The sequence below is a fragment of the Pan troglodytes genome, chromosome 4, assembly GCF_028858775.2.
Source record: "Pan troglodytes isolate AG18354 chromosome 4, NHGRI_mPanTro3-v2.0_pri, whole genome shotgun sequence".
NCBI lineage: Eukaryota > Metazoa > Chordata > Mammalia > Primates > Hominidae > Pan > Pan troglodytes.
Genome location: NC_072402.2, coordinates 178,017,843 through 178,041,202, shown reverse-complemented (window position 1 = coordinate 178,041,202; position 23,360 = coordinate 178,017,843). Strand labels below are relative to the sequence as shown.

Sequence of the window (23,360 nt, the reverse complement as noted above, 5' to 3'; positions counted from 1 at the left end):
TCAAGCCATCCCTCCACCTCAGCCTCCCGAGTAGCAGGGACTACAGGTGCATGCCACGAAGCCCAGCTAATTATTTGGGGATTTTTTTTTTTTGTAGAGACCAGGTTCTCGCTATGTTGACCAGACTGGTCTGAAACACCTGGGCTCAAGCAATCAGCCCGCCTCAACCACTCAAAGTACTGGGATTACAGACATGAACCACCGCATGCAGTCTGCAATTACCATTTCTTAAAATACAGTATATGCCAGGCAAGGTACTAGTGTTTTTTTACCCATTATCTCAAACATCCCTTATCCTGGGTCAAGAAGGTTGTCCAAGATCACACAACTCGTAAATGGCAAAGTTAAGTTTCCAACCTGAACTTACACATGTGAATCCAAATGCTATATATTTCATGCTACAGGCCCCCAAATTTAATAATTAATTATAGCTCCTTTAAGTCCAGGCTTTACTACTATCAAACATACAAGCCCTGGGAGGGCAAAAAGGTTTCACCAGCTGGCAATGGTTTCCTGGTCCCTGCGTTAAGGATGGTATGGTGCCCTGTTTGTCATGAGGAAGTAGGTGGGATAACATAAGCGCCTTGCAGTCTACCCACTCTCTGTCCAAACTTTCTCATTCAAAAATAAAGTCTATTACACAAAATACAGTAATTAAAAAATTCAGCCAATGATCTACTTAATTTATTATTAGCTGACATTCAATTTTCCCAAAAACAAAACTATAAAGTTATAAAGGATATAGTTATGTTTCCTTTTATTCAAATACCATTAAATGAACAGCTTTGTTTCCTAACACAACAAATGTTTTTTTGTTTTTGTTTTTGTTTTTTTTGAGATGGACTCTCGCTCTGTCGCCCAGGCTGGAGTGCAGCGGTGTGATCTCGGCTCACTGCAAGCTCCACCTCCTGGGTTCACACTGTTCTCCTGCCTCAGCCTCCCGAGTAGCTGGGACTACAGGCGCCCGCCACCACGCCTGGCTAATTTTTTGTATTTTTAGTAGAGATGGGGTTTCACCATGTTGGCCAGAATGGTCTCGATCTCCTGACCTCATGATCCTCCCGCAGCCTCCCAAAACGCTAGGATTACAGGCATGAGCCACTGCGCCCGGCCTATATTTTGTTTTAGGGGTCATATAGCTAGTATGTATTAAGTTGAATCCGCATACCTGAGTGATACCATGTTTCCGAGTTCTGCGGGTAAGCTACGAATTTTATTAGATGACAGGTCCAAATACACCAGATTGTGAAGCTTGGCAATGTCTGAAGGAATTCGGGACAGGGAATTGTCACTCAAATGCAAAGCTGTCAGGTGAGTTAGTGACCACAAAGATGCGCTTAAGCTTCTGACTTTTCCTGTAAGAGAAAAAAATACAGGAACGGATTATATAGTTTTCTCTACATTTTGTTCTGTAGATTTCAGTAAGATTTAGATGTTTTTATGAGTAACTTAAATTATTATCCAAAAACTTGTGAGAAGGGGTTAACAGGAAATCTTACCTATTCTACAACAATTCATTGCTATGATTAAGTTATAAGCTCCTCACTTAGCAGGTTAAAATAAAAAGTTAATGTACCAATACTACTTAGATTGCATCTTTATTTTTAGGAGCACAAAAATAATTTATCCTTTTTTTTTTTTGAAACGGAGTCTCGCTCTTTTGCCCAGGCTGGAGTGCAGTGGCGTGATCTGGGCTCACTGCAAGCTCCACCTCCCGGGTTCACGCCATTCTCCTGCCTCAGCCTCCGAGTAGCTGGGATTATAGGCACCCGCCACCTTGCCCGGCTAATTTTTCTCTATTTTTAGTAGAGACGGGGTTTCACGGTGTTAACAAGGATGGTCTCGATCTCCTGACCTTGTGATCTGCCCGCCTCGGCCTCCAAAAGTGCTGGGGTTACAGGCATGAGCCACTGTGCCCGGCCAAATTTATCCTTTAAAATGATCTCAGATATGAGAGGGAAATATGATTAATTTATAGTAATGATAAATCCAATATCTGAACGTCATGACTGGTTTGGACTTATGCAAAATAACACAAATTCTACTATCTCAGAGGCTGTTCGTATCTCCAGAAAACAAGAATTTTGCCTAAAAACAAAAAGGAACACAAGGTACTCTTAGCTGAGTTTTAAGAACAGAGTACCCTAGTGATAACTGCATGAAGAACCACATGGCTAAGCAGCGTTTTGTATTATATGGTAACAAGTAAAAACACTTGCCCAGAAACGCTTCAGATAGTAAGTCAGACCTTTATAATCAAATAGTAGTAGGCATAAGATTCAGTGACTAAGAACAGAAAGATAAAACCTTTCAATGCAACAGTAAATCTGTACTTTGACACTTCTTGATAAATTGTCAATGGTTTCTACAATCTAAGAATGTTCCCCATAATCTCCTTACTGGTTCAGGATCTAATCTGAGAGAGAATGAAACAAATGTAATAAAAACATACCAGTCTTTCAGAACTGATTAATTTTCTATTGGCTGAAGAAAACGCGACCTTGAGACTTCTAACCAAGATAAGAGTAACAGGAACTAAATTTACCATGCCACCTGTGACAACCATCGTATCAGATAATATACATGAATCAGCAAATTTCTAAGATGAGACACCAACCAATGCAGGAGAGTCATTCCTGAAGGGTGGGAAACAAACAGGGTAGACCCTATAACTGTCTCACCTTACTCCTTGGACAGCACTTACAGGAGGCAGCCCAAGGAGGGGAATCCCAGGTAGAGGACAGTGATCCTCCCTGAGTTCCAGAGACAGAAAGTCCAGGGAAACCAAGGTGATTAGAAATCAAGAGGCAGAACATCAGACAGAAGAGAAGAGAACAGAGAGAAGTCTGGAGATCTGATGGGGCCCCCCACTCCCTGTCTCAAGTTGTCAACAGGGTATTGATCGGCACATGCATGTGAGAAACTACCTGAGCCAGAGGGAAAAAAACACCTGAAAGGATGGTGGAGGCAGCAACCCCCAAGTTCACACAGAACTGAGGCTAGACTTCGTTCCTAAATGTCAGAGGAAGGACTGCTAAATGGGTACAGCGTTCATTTTTGGGATGATGAAAATGTTCTGATTGTGGCAAATGTGGCACAACTCTGTGAATATACAAAACCCACTAAACTGGCACTTTAAATGGGTGAGCTGTACAGTGTGTGAATTGTATCTCAAGGTATTACACAAGAGAAAAAACAGGAGAAAATGTCTATGTTTGATGAAAACTCTAAACTCACAGATACAAAAAGCTTAATGAGGGTAGGATGCGGTGGCTCATGCCTGTAATCCCAGCACTTTGGGAAGCTGAGGCGGGCAGATCACCTGAAGTCAGGAGTTCAAGACCAGCCTGGCCAACACGGTGAAACCCCATCTCTGCTAAAAATACAAAAATTAGCCAGGTATGCTGGTGGGCACCTGTAATCCCAGCTTCTAGGGAGGCTGAGGCAGGAGAATCGCTTGAACCCGGGAGGTGGAGGTTGCAGTGGGGTGAGCTGGTGCCACTGCACTCCAGTCTGGGCGACAGAGTGAGACTCCAGTTCAAAACAAACAAACAAACAAACAAACAACTCCATGAACCCAAACGTATGAAAATTTCATAAAAAGAAAAGAAAATTACATGTACATCTTAATCAAATGGCTTAAAAGAGAAAATCTAAAAAGCCACCAGAGGGGAAAAACATCTCACATGGGAGGAGCAAAGATAAAATGCAGCAGACTCCCAGCTGTAAACAATAAGAGAGACTGACAGAGGAGCAAAATTTTCTTTTCTTTTCTTTTCTTTTTTTTTTTGATGGAGTCTCGCTCTGTTGCCCAGGCTGGAATGCAGTGGCGCGATCTCAGCTCAGTGCAGCCTCTGCCTCCCAGGTTCAAGCGATTCTCCTGCCTCAGCCTCCTGGGTAGCTGGGATTACAGGCGCACACCACCATGCCCAGCTAAGTTTCATATTTTTAGTAGAGATGGGGTTTCACCATGTTGGCCAGGCTGGTCTCGAGCACCTGACCTCAGGTGATTTGCCCGCTGTGGCCTCCCAAAGTGCTGGGAATACAGGCATGAGGCATGGCGCCTGGCCAGGAGTAAAAACTTTAATGTACTGTAAGGAAAAAAAAAAAATCCTGTCAACCTAGCAAATTACCAAAAATAGCTTCCAAAAATGAAGGCAAATTAACTTCTGACAAAGCTTGAGCAACCCTAATCCAAAATGCTCCAAAACCTGCAACTTTCTGAACAATGACATGAAATAGTGACTTCCTTGCTTTCTGATGGTTCAATGTACATAAACTTGGTTTCATGTACAAAATTTAAAACATTGAATAAAGTTACCTTCAGGCTATTTGTATAAAGTATGTATGAACCATAAATGAATTTCAAGTTTTAGACTTGGGTTCCAACCCCAAGATATCTCATCACATACATATATGTAAGCATTCAAAAATAAAAAATAAGAAAATCTGAAATCCAAATCACTTTTGATCCCAAGGGATATTCTAGTTAAGCAATACTCAACCTGTATAGAAAAGGTGAAATGATTCATTGCCAGTTGATCTACCTGGTAGGAAATTAGAGAAAATTCTTTAAGCAGAAGAAATAAAATACCAGATGGAAATCTACATTAATAGAAACGAACACCAGAAATAGTGAATACGTGGGTATATATGAGATTATTTTCTCTACATCTATTTAAAATGTAATTGACTTAAAGCAATATTAGAAATAAGATAACGTGGGTGTTATGACATATGCAGAAGTGACACATCACAAAGAAATAATGGATGGGAGGAGGAAACAAAAGCGTACTGCTGGGTTATTATCTGCATGTAAAGAGGTGTGCTAGCACTTGACAGCACACTGTGGTAAGTATAAGACACCATAAACCCTAACTAATAAATCGAAGAGTTATCGCTAAAAGTCAAACAAAGGAGGTAAAATGGAATGATTCAAAAAAAGCTCTATTATTTCAAAACAAGACAGTGAAGAAAAAATAGAAGCAGCTTTATTATTTCAAAACAAGAGAGTGAAGAAAAAATAGAACAAAGAATAAATGATATGAATAAAAAAATAGCAAGATGGTGAATTTTAAATTTTTCCATAGGAATAACCACATTAAAATCAAATGGTTGGGCTGGGTGCGGTGACTCACGCCTGTAATCCCAGCACTTTGGGAGGCCGAGGCGGGTGGATCATGAGGTCAGGACATTGAGACCATCCTGGCCAACATGGTGAAACCCCATCTCTACTAAAAATACAAAAAATCAGCCGGGCGCAGTGGCAGGCGCCTGTGGTCCCAGCTACTTGGGAGGCTGAGGCAGGAAAATGGCGAACCCGGGAGGCGGAGCTTGCAGTGAGCCAAGATCGCGCCACTGCACTCCAGCCTGGGCAACAGAGCGAGACTCCATCTGAAAAAACAAAAACAAAAACAAAAACAAAAAAAGAAAACATCTAAACAATGTTGAAAAAGAACACAGCTATAGGGCTAATGTTACCTAATTTCAGGGCTTATTATATAAAACTCTCAAAATTCAATATTAAGAAAACAAAGCAGGGCACGGTGGCTCACGCCTTTAATCCTAGCACTTTGGGATGCGGAGGCGGGAGGATCATGTAAGGCCAGGAGTTTGGGTCTCACTATGTTGCCTAGGCTGATTTCAGTCTCTACAAAAATTAAAATTAGCCAGACACGGTGGCACACACCCATAATTCCAGGCTACTTGGGAGGCTGAGGTGGGAGGATCACTTGAGCCCAGGAGTTCAAGGTTATAGTGAGCTAAGGCTGTGCCACTGTACTCCACCCTGGGTGACAAAGCAAGACCCCATGTCAAAAGAAAAAAAAGAAAAAGAAAGAGAGTGAGAAAGGAAGGAAGAAAGAAAGAAAAAAGGAGAGAAAGACAGAGACAGAAAAAGAGGGGCCAGGTGCAGTGGCTCAAGCCTGTAATCCTGGCACTTTGGGTGGCCGAGACAGGCAGATCACTGAAGGTGAGGGGTTCAAGACCAGCCTGGCCAATATGGTGAAACCCCCATCTCTACTAAAAATACAAAATTAGCCGAGCAAGACTCTGTCTAAAAAAAAAGAGAGAAAGAAATAAAACATAATTTTCCAACCGAGTGAAAGATCTAACAGACACTTCACCAAAGAAGATATAAACAGATGGCAAATAATCACATGAAAAGATGCTCAAAATTGGGAGTCATTAGGGAAATGCAAATTTAAACCACTCTGAGATAGCATTACATACCCAGAAGAATGGCTAAATTTAAGACTTGTATTGGTGAGGGCATGGATCAAAGACATCTAGTAGGAATATGAAACAAGACATCTTTGCAAACCAGATTCAGTTTTTTAAAAAGTTAAACATACACTTACCATATGATCAATTCCATTTTTTAGGAAATAAAAGTTATGCCCACACAAAGGGGAATGTTCACGGCAGCTTTATTTGTAACAGTCAAGTATTGGAAACAACCCAAGTGTGTTCAACAGGAGAACAAATAAACAAATGCTGGCGTAGCCATACAATGGACTACTACTCAGTAATAAAAAAGAATGAACTACTAAAAACCAACAAAACACTATGGATGAACTACAGAATAAGTATAGAGGATAAGAGCAGACCAAAATCACCAAAAACAACAAAAAAAATGCAAGGTGTCCATTTTCATGAAAAAAAGAAAAAAGGGTACATACTGTATAACATCATTTATACAAAAATTCCACAAAATGCATACTATAGAAAGCAGAACAGCGGTTGCTTAGAAATAGGGGAAGGAATGGAGAAACAGGAGAGGTGGGGAAGGAAGGATCACAAACTTTCAGGATCGATGAATATGATCATTCTTGATTGTGGTGATGGTTTCACAGGTATACACAGTCAAAATATACACATTATTCACTTTATACACGCCAATTTTGAATGTCAACTAAACTTCAGTAAAACTGTATAATAAAATCTATCTTAATCTAAGAAGGTATTTCCCTTACTTTGCTATAAACAGAACAGACACCATACCACAAGCTATTTGTAGAACAAAATTTTATTTACTTAATTTTCCATTCATAAAACTGAAAACACACAGCTGATATTCAATACGAATAAGGCATTTAATATAAAACAATTTGTTGTTTTTTTGAGACAGGGTCTCATTCTGTCACCCAGGCTGGAGTGCAGTGGTGTGCTTGCTCATAGCTCACAGTAGCCTTTAACTCCTAGGCTCACGTGATCCTCCTGCTTCAGCTTCCCAAGTAGCTGGAACTACAGGCGTGAGCCACTGCGCCTGGTTCCCTACTACGTTTTCTGTGTCTTTGCCCTCTTCACTCAAGAGAGGGGAAGGGTATGCCTAAAGAAGCAAACAGAGCTCCTGAATGGAGACATACAACTTCTATGGATTTATGGCGGTTCATTTTCAAAGCCTGCCAATTTGTATAGCTCCTTTTCCCATACAGGGTGATCATAATTCCATCTGCCAGAAAAATAAGCTGACATTTCAAGAAGGTAGAAGGTAGCCAGAAAGAAAACCACAAAGTCTGGGAATAAGGGAAAGGAAAAAAAGCCAAGTAAAAGAATAAATCATATATGAGGTAGAGGCAGGAAGACAAGGAGAACTCAGATGCCTACCATAAACACACACAATTCTGGAATAAATTTCTAAGTACCAAAAAACCAGGAAAGAAATGAAACAGAATAGTTCTCAGCATAACTCAAACCCTAGAATTCAAATATGAAAACAGTTGTCAGGTTTGAATTCATTAAAATGTAAAACTTCTTTCTATATGGTGAAGACACCAACGTATATGGGAAGCTAACCATTATTCAGTCAATTTTCAGTATCCACCATGCTGGTATGGGGATAGAATGGTAAATAATAGCATGTGCCTGCCCTCATGATTTCCTGTGAGTTTTATAATGAGAGAAAAGAAAACAAAGAAATCAACAGGAAAATGAACAATGGATAAGAATAGGTCACTTAAAAAACAAAGTCATGGCCAGGAGCGGTGGCTCACGCCTGTAATCCCAGCACTTTGGGAGGTCGAGGCGGGTGGATCACGAGGTCAGGAGATCGAGACCATCCTGGCTAACACAGTGAAACCCCATCTCTACTAAAAATACAAAAAAATTAGCCAGGCGTGGTGGCAGGTGCCCGTAGTCCCAGCTACTTGGGAGGCTGAGGCAGAAGAATGGCATGAACCTGGGAGGCGGAGCTTGCAGTGAGCTGAGATCATGCCACTGCACTCCAGCCTGGGCGACAGAGCAAGACTCCCTCTCAAAAAAAAAAAAAAAAAAAAAGTCATATTAAAAACAAATCTTCATACTCAGTAATAAAAACATGTTTACGATAGCAAAATAAAAAAGACTAATATCCAATATTGACAAGAAGGGGGAAACAGACACATTCTTTCATTTTGGGAAACATGCAACTATTTTGAAGCCAATCTGGTAATATCTACTAAAATTTGAAAGCTGAGTAGTCTTTGCCCCATCAATTCCACAATTTGTGATTTACCTTATGAAAACACTTGTTCAAGTATGCTAAGATATATATTGTTGGGGAAAATTAGAAATATAAATGATCATTAATAGAGCATACTTAATTATGTTTCATTCATGTAATATTCCTTAGCCATTCTCTTTTAGAATGAAATAGTTACATACACTGATGTGGAACTATGTTCACAACAAATGAAGCAAAAAAAGCAAACTTCAAAACATGGTACTTCATTTTTGTTTAAAAAATCAGAGTGCAGGCCGGGCGCACTGGCTCACGCCTGTTATCACAGCACTTTGGGAGGCCGAGGTGGGTGTAATACAAGGTCAGGAGATCGAGACCATCCTGGCTAACACGATGAAACCCCGTCTCTATTAAAATCACAAAAACTTTAGCCAGGAGTGGTGGTAGGCACCTGTAGTCCCAGCTACTAGAGAGGCTGAGGCAGGAGAATGGTGTGAACCCAGGAGGCAGAGCTTGCAGTGACCAGAGACTGCGCCACTGCACTCCAACCTGGGCGGCAGAGTGAGACTCCATCTCAAAAAAAAAAAAAACTAAAAAAAAATTCAGAGTTTAAAAGATTAGTAACAGAAGTAAAAGAACATAATGTACTAGAGAAAGATATATCTTTATCATTGAACTATGCAATACAAGAAATTAAGGATCCTAATTTTCTGGAAGAGGTCAATGAATAAAAGGAAGTCACCTTTTGATAATCTCATATCTATCTACTTCTTCCCCACAAAATTGTACATACTCATAAGTACCCAAAAACTTGCATTTACTTTTAAGCAGCTTAGTGACTTGAGGAAGGCTGGGATTATCCTGACCTACGTTAAGAGCCCTGTTTTGATAAGTGATTTCATTATAAAATACCCAGGATCCTTTATTGCTAAATGCCAAGAGACAAGAGAAATCAATTTATGTGTTCTGAAATCCCGTGGGTGATTAGCAAACACTAAAAGAACTAGGTGTAATTAGTATACCTACCAGGAAATCAAAATAACTATGCATTTGCAGATACAGAAAAAAACTAACAAGCGGCCGGGTGCAGTGGCTCACGCCTGTAATCCCAGCACTGTGGTAGGCCAAGGTGGGTGGATCACTTGAGGTCAGGAGTTTGAGACAAGCCTGGTCAACATGGTGAAATCCTGTCTCTACTAAAAATAAAAAAATTAGCTGGGTGTGGTGGCGCGGGCCTGTAGTCCCAGCTACTCGGGAGGCTGATGCAGGAGAATGGTGTGAACCCAGGAGGCAGAGCTTGCAGTGAGCCGAGATTGCACCACTGCACTCCAGCCTAGGCGACAGAGCAAGACCCTGTCTCAAAAAAAAAAAAAAAAAAATTGGTAGCCCAAACCAGAAACCCAGAGCCGACAAGCTCAGCAAAACCTCAGCAAAACCTAAGCAGCACAAGAGAAATAAAAGAACAAAAGAAAACTACACGAAGACACATCATTATCACACTGCTTAAAACGAGTAATGGCGAGAGACTCTTAAGGCAGCCACAGAAAACAGGCATACATAAAAGAAACAAGGATAAGAATGACCTTTTCTCAGAAACAATGCACGCTGGAAGGCCACAGAGCAACACGGAAGAACTCACCATGACATACGCCTTCCAAATCGTCACAGCTACTAGGAAGGCAGAAGGATTGCTTGAGGCCAGGAGTTTGAGGCTGCAGTGTATCACAATAGTGCCTGTAAACAGCCAGGGGGCACTGTAGCCTGGGCAACAGAGTGAGACCCCGTCTGCTAAAAAAATTTCTCTGGCCGGATCGCGCCACTACACTCCAGCCTGGGGGACAGAGCAAGACTCCATTTCAAAAACAAAAAAATACCAAAAAAAAAATTTCTCTGGCCGGGCACGGTGGCTCACGCCTGTAATCCCAGCACTTTGAGAGGCTGAGGTGGGTGGATCACAAGGTCAGGAGATCGAGACCATCCTGGCTAACGAGGCGAAACCCCGTCTTCACTAAAAATACAAAAAAATTAGCCGGGCGTGATGGCAGGTGCCTGTTAGTCCCAGCTACTCGGGAGGCTGAGGCAGGAGAATGCTGTGAATCCGGGAGGCGGAGCTTGCAGTGAGCCAAGATTGCACCACTGCACTCTAGCCTGGGCAACAGAGCAAAACTCTGTCTCACAAAAAAAAAAAAAAAAAAATTCTTGGCCAGTTGTGGTGGTTCATGCCTGTAATCCAGCACTTCGGGAGGCCGTGGCGGGTGGACCACGAGGTCAGGAGTTCGACACCAGCCTGGCCAACATGGTGAAACCCCATGTCTACTAAAAATAAAAAAATTAGCCAGATGTGGTGGTGCGCACCTGTAATCCCAGCTACTCAGGAGGCTGAGGCAGGAGAATCACTTCAACCAGGGAGGCGGAGGTTGCAGTGAGGTGAGACTGTGCCATTGCACTCCAGCCTGGGCAAGAGAGTGAGATTCCATCTTTAAAAAAAAAAATTCTTAATTTAATTTAAAAAGAAGAAAATAAAGTACCGAAACATATGAACTGTCAATCTAGATTTCTATGCTCAGCAAAAACCTCTTTCAAAAATAGGTCAATAGAAAGGCTTTTCCAGACATAAAACCTAAAATACAAAAAATAAACAAAAACAAAAAAATCACTGGCAGACCCCATTACGTCTTTTTGTCAGAAGGAAAATTACAGAAACTTGCACTAGAAAGAAATGAAAAACATTGGAAATGCTAAGTATACGGAAAAATACTAACCAATTTTCCTATTACTTGAGTGTTTAAAGTAAAATAACAATGTATTTTGAGACTTACACCATATGTAGAAATAACATACATGACTACAATAGCATAGAGGCCAGGAGAGGAGAAACAGAAATACAGGTGCGCCTCAACTTACAATGGGGTTAGGGTCCAATAAAAACATTGTAAGTTTAAAATGTCGAAAATGTATTTAATATACTTAACCTACCAAACATCATAACTCAACCTAATCTACCTTAAATGTGCTCAGAATATTTACATTAGCCTACATTTGGGCAGAATCATCTAACACTAAGCCTATTTTTAATCAAGTGTTGAATATCTCATGTAATGACTGAATACTGTAGTGAAAGTGAAAAATAGAATGGTCATATGGGTACTCCAATTACGGTCTCTACTGAATGCATGACACTTTCATACTATCAAAAGGCGAACCATCGTGAGTCGGAGACTGCCTGTATATTGTTGTAAGACTTTTATAAGTGAAATGGTATAATATTACTTATTTGACCCTAATCACATCAATAACTGCATTAAATGTAAATGTGTTTAATGGAACTAAAAAAAGGGAAACCCACTGGTATACACTGGAAAGCACCAATTTCAGAACATCACTACAACCAAGGGGGGATATAGTCCCAATGAGTAACAAGTGAGTACAGAGTGTCCACAGTAAGTCTAAAATGGAAGAGTACAACAGTCTCTGCCCCAGGGACTCTCGGAACTGACCAGTCAAGGCCCCACACTGAGAAAAAACTCCAAAAATGGAATTAAAATTAGTAGGATAGGAATAAAAAAGATGAAGGAAAAAGATAAAAATGAGAGAGAGGAACAGAACCAGAAAGTCTCAGAAAGCAAGTTCCCACAGTTGTGAACACTCTGAAAACTACAGAAAAGGGAGCACAGACATTAGTACAACTACCCTGAGTCACATCTTCTAAGTTTAGAAAAACTGAATTCAAATGAAAATGAACAGGCTGGCCGCGGTGGCTCACGCCTGTAATCCCAGCACTTTGGGAGGCTGAGGCGGGCGGATCATGAGGTCAGGAGATGGAGACCATCCTGGCTAACACGGTGAAGCCCTGTCTCTACTAAAAATACAAAAAATTAGCCGGGTGTGGTGGCGGGCACCTGTAGTCCCAGCTACTCGGGAGGCTGAGGTAGGAGAATGGCGTGAACCTGGGAAGCAGAGCTTGCAGTAAGCCGAGATCACACCACTGCACTCCAGCCTGAGTGACAGAACAAGACTCCGTCTCAAAAAAAAAAAAAAAAAAAAAAAGAACAGAAAAAGTACTGAAGTCAAATCCCATAAAAATTATTTTAAGAAGTTCCTATAAAAGCATACTCCAAACATGCCCAAAAAACTATTACCTAGTATTTCAAAACGAGGTGAAAGATATTTAAAAAATGATAGAAGCAAGAAAAGAACAAAAAATTTAGAAAAGCTCAGTAAAGGAAAACTAAACTACAAGGAGCCTAATAATGAATAACTACAAAAAAAAAATACTTTTAAGGAGGAGGAAATGCAGTTTTTGGTTTTGTTTGTTTGGTTTTTTTTTGTTTTTGTTTTTTTAAAGAGATAGGGTCTCACTCTGGGGCCTTGCCATCTTGCTCAGGGTGCTTTCAAACTCCTGAGTCCAAGTAATCCTCCTGCTTGGCTGACTTTTTTTTTTTTTGAGATGGAGTCTCACTCTGTCGCTAGGCTAGAGTGCAGTGGCATGATCTCAGCTCACTGCAACCACTGCCTCCCGGGTTCAACAAATTCTCCTGCCTCAGCCTCCCGAGCAGCAGGGACTACTGGCACATGCCACCACACCCAGCTCATTTTTGTATTTTTAGTACAGATGGGGTTTCACCATGTTGGCCAGAATGGTCTCCATCTCTTGACCTCGTGATCTGCCTGCCCTGGCCTCCCAAAGTGTTGGGATTATAGGCGTAAACTACCGTACCCAGACAATTTTTTTTCTTTTGAGAGAGGGTCTCACTCTATCACCCAGGCTGGAGTACAGTGGTGCGATCTCAGCTCACTGTAACCTCCACTTCCTGGGCTAAAGTAAAGTAATCCTCCCACCTCAGCCTCTTGAGTAGCTGGGACCACAGTTGCACACTACCACACCTGGCTAATTTTTTTGTGTATATATATATATATATATACACCTTTTTTTGAGACAGAGTCTCACTCTGTCGCCCAGGCTGGTGTAATCTTGGCTTACTGCAACCTCCGCCTCCCGGGTTCAAGCAATTCTCCTGCCTAGGCCTCCTGACTAGCTAGGACTACAGGAGCACACCACTATGCCCGGCAAATTTTTTTTGTATTTTAGTAGAGACAGAGGTTCACTGTGTTGCCCAGGCTGGTCTCAAACTCCTGAGCTCAGGCAATCGGCCTCCCTTAGTCTCCCAAAGTGCTAGGATTACAGGCGTGAGCCACCGCGCCTGGCCTAAGAAGGGATTAAATGAGAATTAATTACATTAATCCTTGTATTTTTTAATAAAGATGATGTTCCGGCCAGGTACAGTGGCTCACGCCTGTCATCCCAGCACTTTGGGAGGCCCAGGCAGGCAGATCACGAGGTCAGGAGATTGAGACCATCCTGGCTAACACAGTGAAACCCCGTCTCTACTAAAAAATACAATAAATTAGCTGGCAGTTGTGGCGGGCACCTGTAGTCCCAGCTACTTGGGAGGCTGAGGCAGGACAATGGCTTGAACCTGGGAGGCGGAGCTTACAATGTGCGGAGATCCAGCCACTGCACTCCAGCCTGAGCAACAGAGCTAGACTCCGTCTCAAAAAAAAAAAAAAAAAAAAAAAGATGATGTTCCACCATGTTGCCCAGGCTGGTCTACTGTATAATCTACCCACACTGGCCTCTCAAAGTGCTGGGTCTGGTGTGAGACACTGCACCCAGCCTTAAAACTTATTTAAATCACAAATAAGCAAATACTTAAAAGATCTGAAGTTAGTCACTTTCTTACATACTGGCAATGAAAAAATGGAATTCAGAATTAAAAATACACCATTTACACCAAAAAAAAAAAAAAAAAAAGGGAAAGAGGAATAAATCTAACTAAATATTTACAAATTATATATGAGGAAAACCACAAAATTCTGAAGAAATCAAAGAACTAAATAAATGGAGATATTCTATGTTCACAGATATGAAGACACAATACTGTCAAGATGTTCTTCCTAATTTGATATATAGACTAAACAGAATCCCAAAGTCCCATTTAAATTCAGCACTTCTGCCCTGTGAAAGACACTGTCAAAAGAGTAAGACAACCCACAGACCAGGAGATATTTTTGCAAAAGACATATCCGCATTTTTTAAAAGTTTAAAAAAAAAACTCTTAAAACTCAACAATAGGAAAACAACCCAATTTAAAAATGGGCAAAAGATTTGAACAGACACCTAACCAAAGCAGATAGACCCATGGCAAAAAAGCATATGAAAAGATGGCCAATATATATGCCATTAGAGAACCGCAAATTAAAACAACGAGATACTGCTACACACCTATCAGGATGGCAAAAAATCCAAAACACTAACACCACCAAATCCGGAAAAGGATGTGCTGGTAGGAGGGCAAAATGATACAGCCACTTTAGAATACAGTTTGGTACTTTTTGGCAAAACTAAACACACTATTGCCATATAATCCAGCAATCATGCCTCCTTGGTATTTACCCAAAGGAGCTGAAAACTTATGTCTACACAAAGAACTGCACACAGATGTTTACAGTAGCTTTACCAAAACTGCCAAAACTTGGAGGCAACCAAGATGTCCTTCAGTAGGTGACTGGGTAAATAAACTGGTACATCCAGACAATGGAATATTACTCAGTGCTAAAAAAGAATGAGCTATCAAGCCATGACAAGACACAGAGAAAACATAAACAACTATTACTAAGTTAAAGAAGCTGGCTGGGCACAGTGGCTCATGCCTGTTATCCCAGTGTTTTGTAAAATTAAGACAGGAAGATCACTTGAGGCCAGGAGTTAGAGACCAAGCTGGGCAACACAAGACCCCTGTCTCTACAAAAAATTAAAATATAAAAATTCGCCTTTAGCTGGGCATGGTGGCATGCACTGTAGTCCCAGCTACTTGAGGGGCTGAGGCAGGAGGATCACTTGAACCCACGAGGTCGAGGTTGCAGTGAGCCGAGATGGCATCACTGCACTACAGCCTGGGTGAAAAAGTGAGATCCTGTCTCCAAAACAAAACAAAACAAAAAAGCCAGGCATGGTTGTGTGCACCTGTAGTCCCAGCTACTCAGGAGGCTGAGACAGGAGGATCACTAGAGCTCAGGAGTTTGAGATTATACCACTCCATCCAGCCTGGGCCACAGAACAATGATATCTTATCTCAAAACAAATAGATAAATGGGACTTAATTACATTAAGAAGTTTCTACACAGCAAAAATAATAATAATGATAATTAACACTACAGAATGAGAGAAAATATTGGCAACTATGCATCTGACAAAGGGTTCCTATATAGAATCTACAAGGAACTCAACTCAACATGAAAAAAACAACCCTAGGCCGGGCGCGGTGGCTCACACCTGCAATCCCAGCACTTTGGAAGGCCAAGGCAGGCGGATCACAAGGTCAGGAGATCGAGACCATCCTGGCCAACATGGTGAAACCCCATCTCTACTAAAAAAAATACAAAAAATTAGCCGGGCGTGGTGGCGGGTGCCTGTAGTACCAGCTACTCGGGAGGCTGAGGCAGGAGAATGGCGTGAACGTGGGAGGCAGAGCTTGCAGTGAGCCGAGATGGCGCCACTGCACTCCAGCCTGGGCAACAGAGCAAGACTGTCAAAAAAAAAAAAAAAACCCTAATAAGTGGGCAAAGAACATGAAACAATATTTTTCAAAAGACAAACTGCCAACAAATACGAAAAAAAAGCTCAACATCAATAATCATCAGAGAAATGCAAATTAAAACCACAATGAAATACCATCTTACACCACTCAGAAAGGCTACTATTAAAAAGTCAAAAACAACAGATGCTGGCAAGGATGTGAAGAAAAAGGAACGCTTGAACACTGTTGGTGGGAATGTAAATTAGTACAACTTGTATGGAAATCAGTATGGAGATTTCTCACAGAACTACAAATACAACTACCATTCTATCCAGCAGTCCCACTACTGGGTATCCCCAAAGGGAAAGAAATCATCATGTCAAAAAGATAACCTGCACTCGTGTATTGTAGCACTTTTCACAATAGCAAAGATACGGCCTCAACCTAAGTGTCCAACAATGGATGACTGGATAAAGAAAATGCAGTGTATATATACACCAAGAAATACTACTGAGTTATAAGAAAGAATGCAAGCATATCTTGTGCAGCAACCTGGACAGAACTGGAGGCCGTTATCCTAAGCAAAACAACTCAGAAACAGTCAAATACCGATGTTCTCACTTACAAGTGGGAGCTAAACAATGGGTACACATGCACATACAGAGTGGAAAAACAGACACTGAAGACTCCAAAACACGGGAGGGCGAAAAAGGTGAAAAAGTTACCTTTTGGGTACAATGTTCACTATTAGGGCAGTGAGTAAACTAAAAGGTCAGACTTTACCACTACACAATATATCCGGTAAGAAAACCGTACTTGTGACTCCCTCTGCCCCAGAGGCCCCCTTCCTAGCCAGATGGCTGGGTGTGCAGTGTCCTCGACCCCATGAACAAATGAGCACATCTTCTGTGTCGCCAGGGACTCCGGGCCCATGCCATGGTGGATTCCGAGGGCCTCTTGGACCCCAGGGACTCCGGCCCATGCCATGGTGGATTCCGAGGGCCTCTTGGACCCCAGGGACTCCGGCCCATGCCATGGTGGATTCCGAGGGCCTCTTGGACCCCCGCTGCTGAGGCCAACTTCTTGTGCACCCAAAAGGGAATCCTCCAGGTTTGCTAAGATTACATTGTGCCTGGTGATCCTGATCTACTTCAAGTGCCTCCACACCAGACTATTCCTCCCTGTTGGTGGCTGAAATGATCCTTGCTGCTATTTTGTCAGCTACGTGTGTGATCTGCACACCAAAATACCATTCATCAATTGGCCCTGGAGTCATTTCTTCCAAACTCTCTTAGCAGTGATCCTCTAGCTAATCACCTCCATTATCGACAATGTTGAGAAAGGAAACCACTCCAAAATCATCGCAGGGGTACTGGGCCTAATTGCTAAGGGCCTCTTTGGCTTTAATGCCTACGTCAACCTTCCCCTTTCAGTAGCAAAGATATACAAGATATACAGCAGCCCCCACTGGCCCCACAGATGGCCCAGTGTAGGCAAACTCCCCTCATTTCTCTCTGTAACCTGCAAATAAGTTTTCCATGGAAATAACTCTTCCCTGTCCCAACAATACCACTTCCAACCAACCAATTCCCACCCCCCTATAGAGGTAAAAGTGCCTTCATTGGGAGAATATTGTCTTCCAGCCTGCCAATCAACCCTGATGGGTGTGGCCACTTTTATGGGTATGCTTAGGTCCTGCTTCTGCAGTATCCAAAACGAGACACCAGTTTTGCCTGAACCATGCCACCACCTAAGCCATAAAGTGAGGGAGGAGGAAGCCTTAGATTTCAGAGTCCAGGCCCCAGGTGGTGACCCACTCCAAATAATCTCCTTGGTGTGAGTGGTGGTTCTATGGAGGGATAAATAAATAATAGATTGTTAAAATATAAAAAAGAAACCTGTACTTATGCCTCCTAAATCTATAAAAATGAAATAAGTTAAAGAAGCCAATCTGGGCTGAGTAAGTTGGCTTATGTCTGTAATACCAGCACTTTGGGAGGCTAACGCGGGAGGACTGCTTGAGGCCAGGAGCTCAAGACCAGCCTGGGCAACAAAGGGAGACCCCTATCTCTAAGGAAAATTTTTAAAATGTTAGCCGGGCATGGTGGCATGAGTCTGTAGTCCCAGTTACTCAGGAGGGTGAGGTGGGAGGATCACATGAGCCCAGGAATTCAAGGATACAGTAAGCTATGTATAATCATGCCACTGCATTCCAGCCTGGGCAACAGAGCAAGACCTCATCTCTAAATAATAATAATAACAATAAATTAAGAGAGGTTACTTTAGAGGTGTCTCCCCTCTTCCTTCCTATGTTGTATTACGGTGATACATATATATATAGGTTTTCATCCATGGTTCCTGGTTCCTAACTCCCATAGTCTTTGTTATAATGTTAGAGTGCTTAAGGCCTCAGGAAACAGGATCTATGACCTTCTCCTATCCTCCTTTCCCCTGCCCAAGGCAGGACTCTAATCTCACTGTGGGTCAGAAGACCGTCATTCCAGAGAGGGTCCTGCCCCATACCTTAGAAGAAGGAATGCTACACAGCCCAAGAAAAGTCTGAGCAGACATGCCTTGCTTGTCTAATAATCACATTTCTACAGCTGTCAACCATGCCTATGTAATGAAGCCTCCATAAAAACCCGAAAGAACAGGGTTCAGAGAGCTTCCAGATAGCTGAATGCATGAGGTTCCTCCTGAAGGGTGGTGTGCCCAGGGAGGGGATGGACACTGACTGCACTTTTTCCCCTACACCTTGCCCTGTGCATCTTTTCATCTGTATCCTTTGTAATATCCTTTATAATAAACTGGTAAACGTAAGTAGATGTTTCTCTGAGTTCTGTGAACCACTCCAGCAAATTAACTGAACCCAAAGAGGGGGTCGTGGGAACCCCAACTTGAAGCTGGTCAAAGCTCTAGAGGCCCAAACATGGGACTGGTGATAGAAGGGGGAGAGGGCAGTCTTGGGGACTGAGTCCACAAACCGTGGGATCTGATGCTACCTCCAGGAAGACAGTGTTGGAATTGAATTGGAGGGCACCTAACTGGTGTCTGCTGCTTGCTGTGTGGGGAAAAGAAACCCACACCTTTGGTCACAGAAGTCTTCTTTTGTGTTGATGATTGTGGTGGTGTGAGAGCAAAGAAAAAACATGGGTTGAGGGTTTTTCCCTATATGTGTATACAGAACTTCTTCCCAAAGTTCAGGGTAAGCAGAGAACAGTGACTCAAAATCACCAAGGAGTTCACAGCATGTGGTGGAAGGAGGAGAGGGTGGAGGAGAATCTCCTCAGCCTCAGAGATGTATCTCAATGACCTGAGTGCTTTCTTGCGTATCCTAATGCTGTAAGATAGGGGACACTTCCTTACAAGCAAAGGAATTGTAATGCAAAAACTGCTAATAAGGGCTGAAAAAAGGAGAGGTAAATATAGTCAAATGCCAATCCTGAAAAAATTAAAAGGGAAAAATAGGAGTGGTGACTGACCGTGCTTTGAGAATAACTACAAAATGAGAGTGCGTATTTCTCTTTGGGCTCCCCTGGCACAGAAAGCCAAATCTGACAGGTGAGAAGAAGAGAAATTTCACTCTCCATGACCACACCTACTTACTGAGCTGAACTTGGTTTAATAAAGTCCAGCATTCTAGAAATCAGAAGAGGGGTCCCTCTCCCTCTCCCTCTCCCCAGTCTCCCTCTCATGCCACCAAAGTTGTGAAAGCCCAGGCTGGACAGTACTGCCGCCATCTCGGCTCACTGCAACCTCCCTGCCTGATTCTCCTGCCTCAGCCTGCAGAGTGCCTGGGATTGCAGGCACGCGCCGCCACGCCTGACTGGTTCTTGCATTTTTTGGTGGAGACAGGGTTTCGCCGTGTTGGCCGGGCTGGTCTCCAGCTCCTGACCCCAAGTGATCTGCCTGCCTCGGCCTCCCGAGGTGCCGGGATTGCAGACGGAGTCTCGCTCACTCAGTGCTCAATCTTGCCCAGGCTGGAGTGCAGTGGCGTGATCTCGGCTCGCTACAACCTCCACCTCCCAGCCGCCTGCCTTGGCCTCCCAAAGTGCTGAGATTGCAGCCTCTGCCCGGCCGCCCCCCGTCTGGGAAGTGAGGAGCATCTCTGCCTGGCCGCCCATCATCTGGGATGTGAGGAGCCCCTCAGCCTGGCTGCCCAGTCTGGAAAGTGAGGAGCATCTCTTCCCAGCCACCATCCCGTCTAGGAAGTGAGGAGCGTCTCTGCCCGGCCGCCCATCGTCTGAGATGCGGGGAGTGCCTCTGCCCCGCCGCCCCGTCTGGGATGTGAGGAGCGCCTCTGCCCGGCCGCGACCCCATCTGGGAACTGAGGAGTGTCTCTGCCCGACCGCCCCCCCGTCTGGGAGGTGAGGAGCGTCTCTGACCGGCCGCCCCGTCTGAGAAGTGAGGAGCCCCTCTGCCCGGCAGCCGCCCCGTCTGGGAAGTGAGGAGCCCCTCTGCCCAGCAGCCACCCCGGCCAGCCGCCCCGTCCAGGAGGGAGGTGGGGGGCGCCTCCGCCCGGCCACCACCCCGTCTGGGAGGTGAGGGGCGCCTCTGCCCGGCCGCCCAGTCTGGGAAGTGAGGAGCCCCTCTGCCCGGCCGCCACCCCGTCTGGGAGGTGTACCCAACAGCTCATTGAGAACGGGCCATGATGATGATGGCGGTTTTGTCGAATAGAAAAGGGGGAAATGTGGGGAAAAGAAAGAGAGATCAGATTGTTACTGTGTCTGTGTAGAAAGAAGTAGACATGGGAGACTCCATTTTGTTCTGTACTAAGAAAAATTCTTCTGCCTTGGGATGCTGTTAATCTATAACCTTACCCCCAACCCCGTGCTCTCTGAAACATGTGCTGTGTCCACTCAGGGTTAAATGGATTAAGGGCAGTGCAAGATGTGCTTTGTTAAACAGATGCTTGAAGGCAGCATGCTCGTTAAGAGTCATCACCACTCCCTAATCTCAAGTACCCAGGGACACAAACACTGCGGAAGGCCGCAGGGTCCTCTGCCTAGGAAAACCAGAGACCCCTGTTCACATGTTTAGCTGCTGACATTCCCTCCACTATTGTCCTATGGCCCTGCCAAATCCCCCTCTCCGAGAAACACCCAAGAATGATCAATAAATACTAAAAACAAAAAAAAAGAAATCAGAAGAGGGAAAACAGGAGAGACCCATGTGTGTAATGACCTCTACTACGGCTGCAAAGGCAGGCATTTAAGTTTACTCAATAGGTTAACCAGAAATTTTGAGCTGACAAAGGAGGAATGCTATTATCCTTATTTCCTTTTTGCTTCCTGTTATATAGCACTTTTATACCTAGATTTGTTATGTTTTGTCTATTAGTTATTTATACTTGTGCACTCCCTCTCACTCCCTAATGTCATAAGCTCCATAAAAAGCGGGACTTTATAGATCTTCCACGCACGTGGGCCAGCGCCAGGTAAAATGTTTTACACACAGCATATGCTCAGTATGTCTGCTGCATTAAATTTTAAAAAATCAAGGGCGGTCAGGTGAAAGAAGACAAAATTTGTTCTGTACTATTTTAGAAGGCAAAAATCAGAACAAACTGAAAGGAAAGTAAGGGGAAGCATAATAGGCCAACAGTAACACAAAACTTCATTAGCACTGGTTGCCCTGAGAAGTAATGTCCCTTCACCATCTTCGAAATATTTAAAAAGAGACTGTGTGCCCACCGGCAGAGATGCTGGGGAAAAGATATCCTTCACATCTGAGGGCTCATATATTTCTTTGAATATGTCCAGATTGCATTAAAAGGGGAAGGAAAATTTGAGATCTGCTTTAAACTCTTAAGATTTTGTGTTTCTGAATAAGGCTGTCCTCAGTGACTCAGACTCAGAAGCCAATGAAGAAAATAAGGAGAAACAAACCTACCCCAAACCTATACAGATCAGCCATTCCTACCCCACTAGAAATCTATCATTGACAATGCAAAAGCTCAATCCTATTTTATCAGAGAATCAAATACCAGAACAAATACGTGACTGGGCACTAGCATTTCACATGTGTTATTTTCATTTCATCCTTGTTATTATTTTACATTTATGTATTTTGTAAGAGGACACTGATACTGAGAAAATATTCAATGAATGGCTTTTGAACTTTGACTCAAATCATATTCTTTTCATTGAACCTTCCTGCTTCTAAGATAAGTTACTAAAATACAATCATTTATAAATACATTACATTTGTAAAATATAAAATCAATGTTTCTTTCCTGTATTGGCATTAGAAAACTCAGTTTACTACCATATCTTAATTTCCATACCATAAATTCATGCTTCCATGTCTTACCACTTATTTCAAGCTCTGCCCAGTGGGATTTCTTTCCATTTGCTGCTTCCTCAGAAGACATAATTGTATACATCCTCCGAGGGTCAGGGGGCTCGTACTTTTCTTTGGGCATGCCTGTTAAGAAAAGAAACCAATCAGTATTCTAAAAAATCAAATAAACAAAAGCCACAACACCTCTTTTTTTTTTTTTTTGAGACGAAGTCTGACTCTGTCACCCAGGCTGGAGTGCAGTGGCACGATTTTGGCTCACTCCAACCTCTTCAAGCAATTCTTCTGCCTCAGCCTCCCAAGTAGCTGGGACTATAGGCGTGCACCACCATGCCGGGCTCATTTTTGTATTTTTAATAGAGACGGGGTTTCACCATATTGGCCAGGCTGGTCTCGAACTCCTGACCTCATGATCCGCCCGCCTCGGCCTCCCAAAGTGCTGGGATTACAGGAGTGAGCCAGCATGCCCGACCCACATCTTTTAAAAGTGGACACCCATATTACAATCTCTACCATTTCCCACTGAAAGAAACTAGGAGCTTCTTGCAGAAATTGATTATTTCAAGCACAGGACAAGACAGATACAAACAAGCTGTGAAGCTAACAAGGGTGCAGCAGCTGTGGGGGACACAGAAGCCAGCTTGAAGAAGCTTCCACTGACCAACTATGAGACAATCTGAACATCAGAAAAATGACTGCAACTGAGCCATTATGAACTTTATGAATTCATAATTTTATCTAAAAATCAAAAAACTCAGTCACCTGAAAATTAGAAAATAAAAGAATCGGCCAGGCATGGTGGCTCACGCCTATAATCCCAGCACTTTGGGAGGCCAAGGCGGGTGGATCACGAGGTCAGGAGATTGAGACCATCCTGGCTAATGTGGTGAAACTCCATCTCTACTAAAAGTACAAAAAAAAAAAATTAGCCGGGCATGGTGGCGGGCGCCTGTAGTCCCAGTTACTCGGGAGGCTGAGGCAGGAGAATGGCATGAACCCGGGAGGCGGAGCTTGCAGTGAGCCAAGATCGCGCCACTGCACTC

At 43.1% G+C, this 23,360-nt stretch overlaps 1 protein-coding gene across 15 annotated transcripts in view; it reads right to left on the bottom strand.

The window, feature by feature from the left end:
• Positions 1-23,360, bottom strand: part of CNOT6 (CCR4-NOT transcription complex subunit 6) — an 84,179-nt gene that overhangs the window by 27,731 nt on the left and 33,088 nt on the right. For 13 of the 15 annotated variants that reach the window (XR_010157444.1, XR_010157445.1, XR_001718085.4 and 10 more), the window contains 2 exons: positions 22,330-22,443; positions 1,169-1,355 (listed from right to left, as the gene is read on the bottom strand). Coding sequence is in view for 12 of the 15 variants with exons in the window: in XM_009450329.5 (XP_009448604.1) it covers positions 1,169-1,355; positions 22,330-22,441 (299 nt within the window). In the remaining 3 variants the exon portion in view is untranslated. Of the gene's footprint in view, positions 1-1,168; positions 1,356-10,079; positions 10,554-22,329; positions 22,444-23,360 lie in introns of those variants that run through there. The other 2 variants (XM_063811746.1, XM_054684869.2) reach the window with 2 other exon arrangements.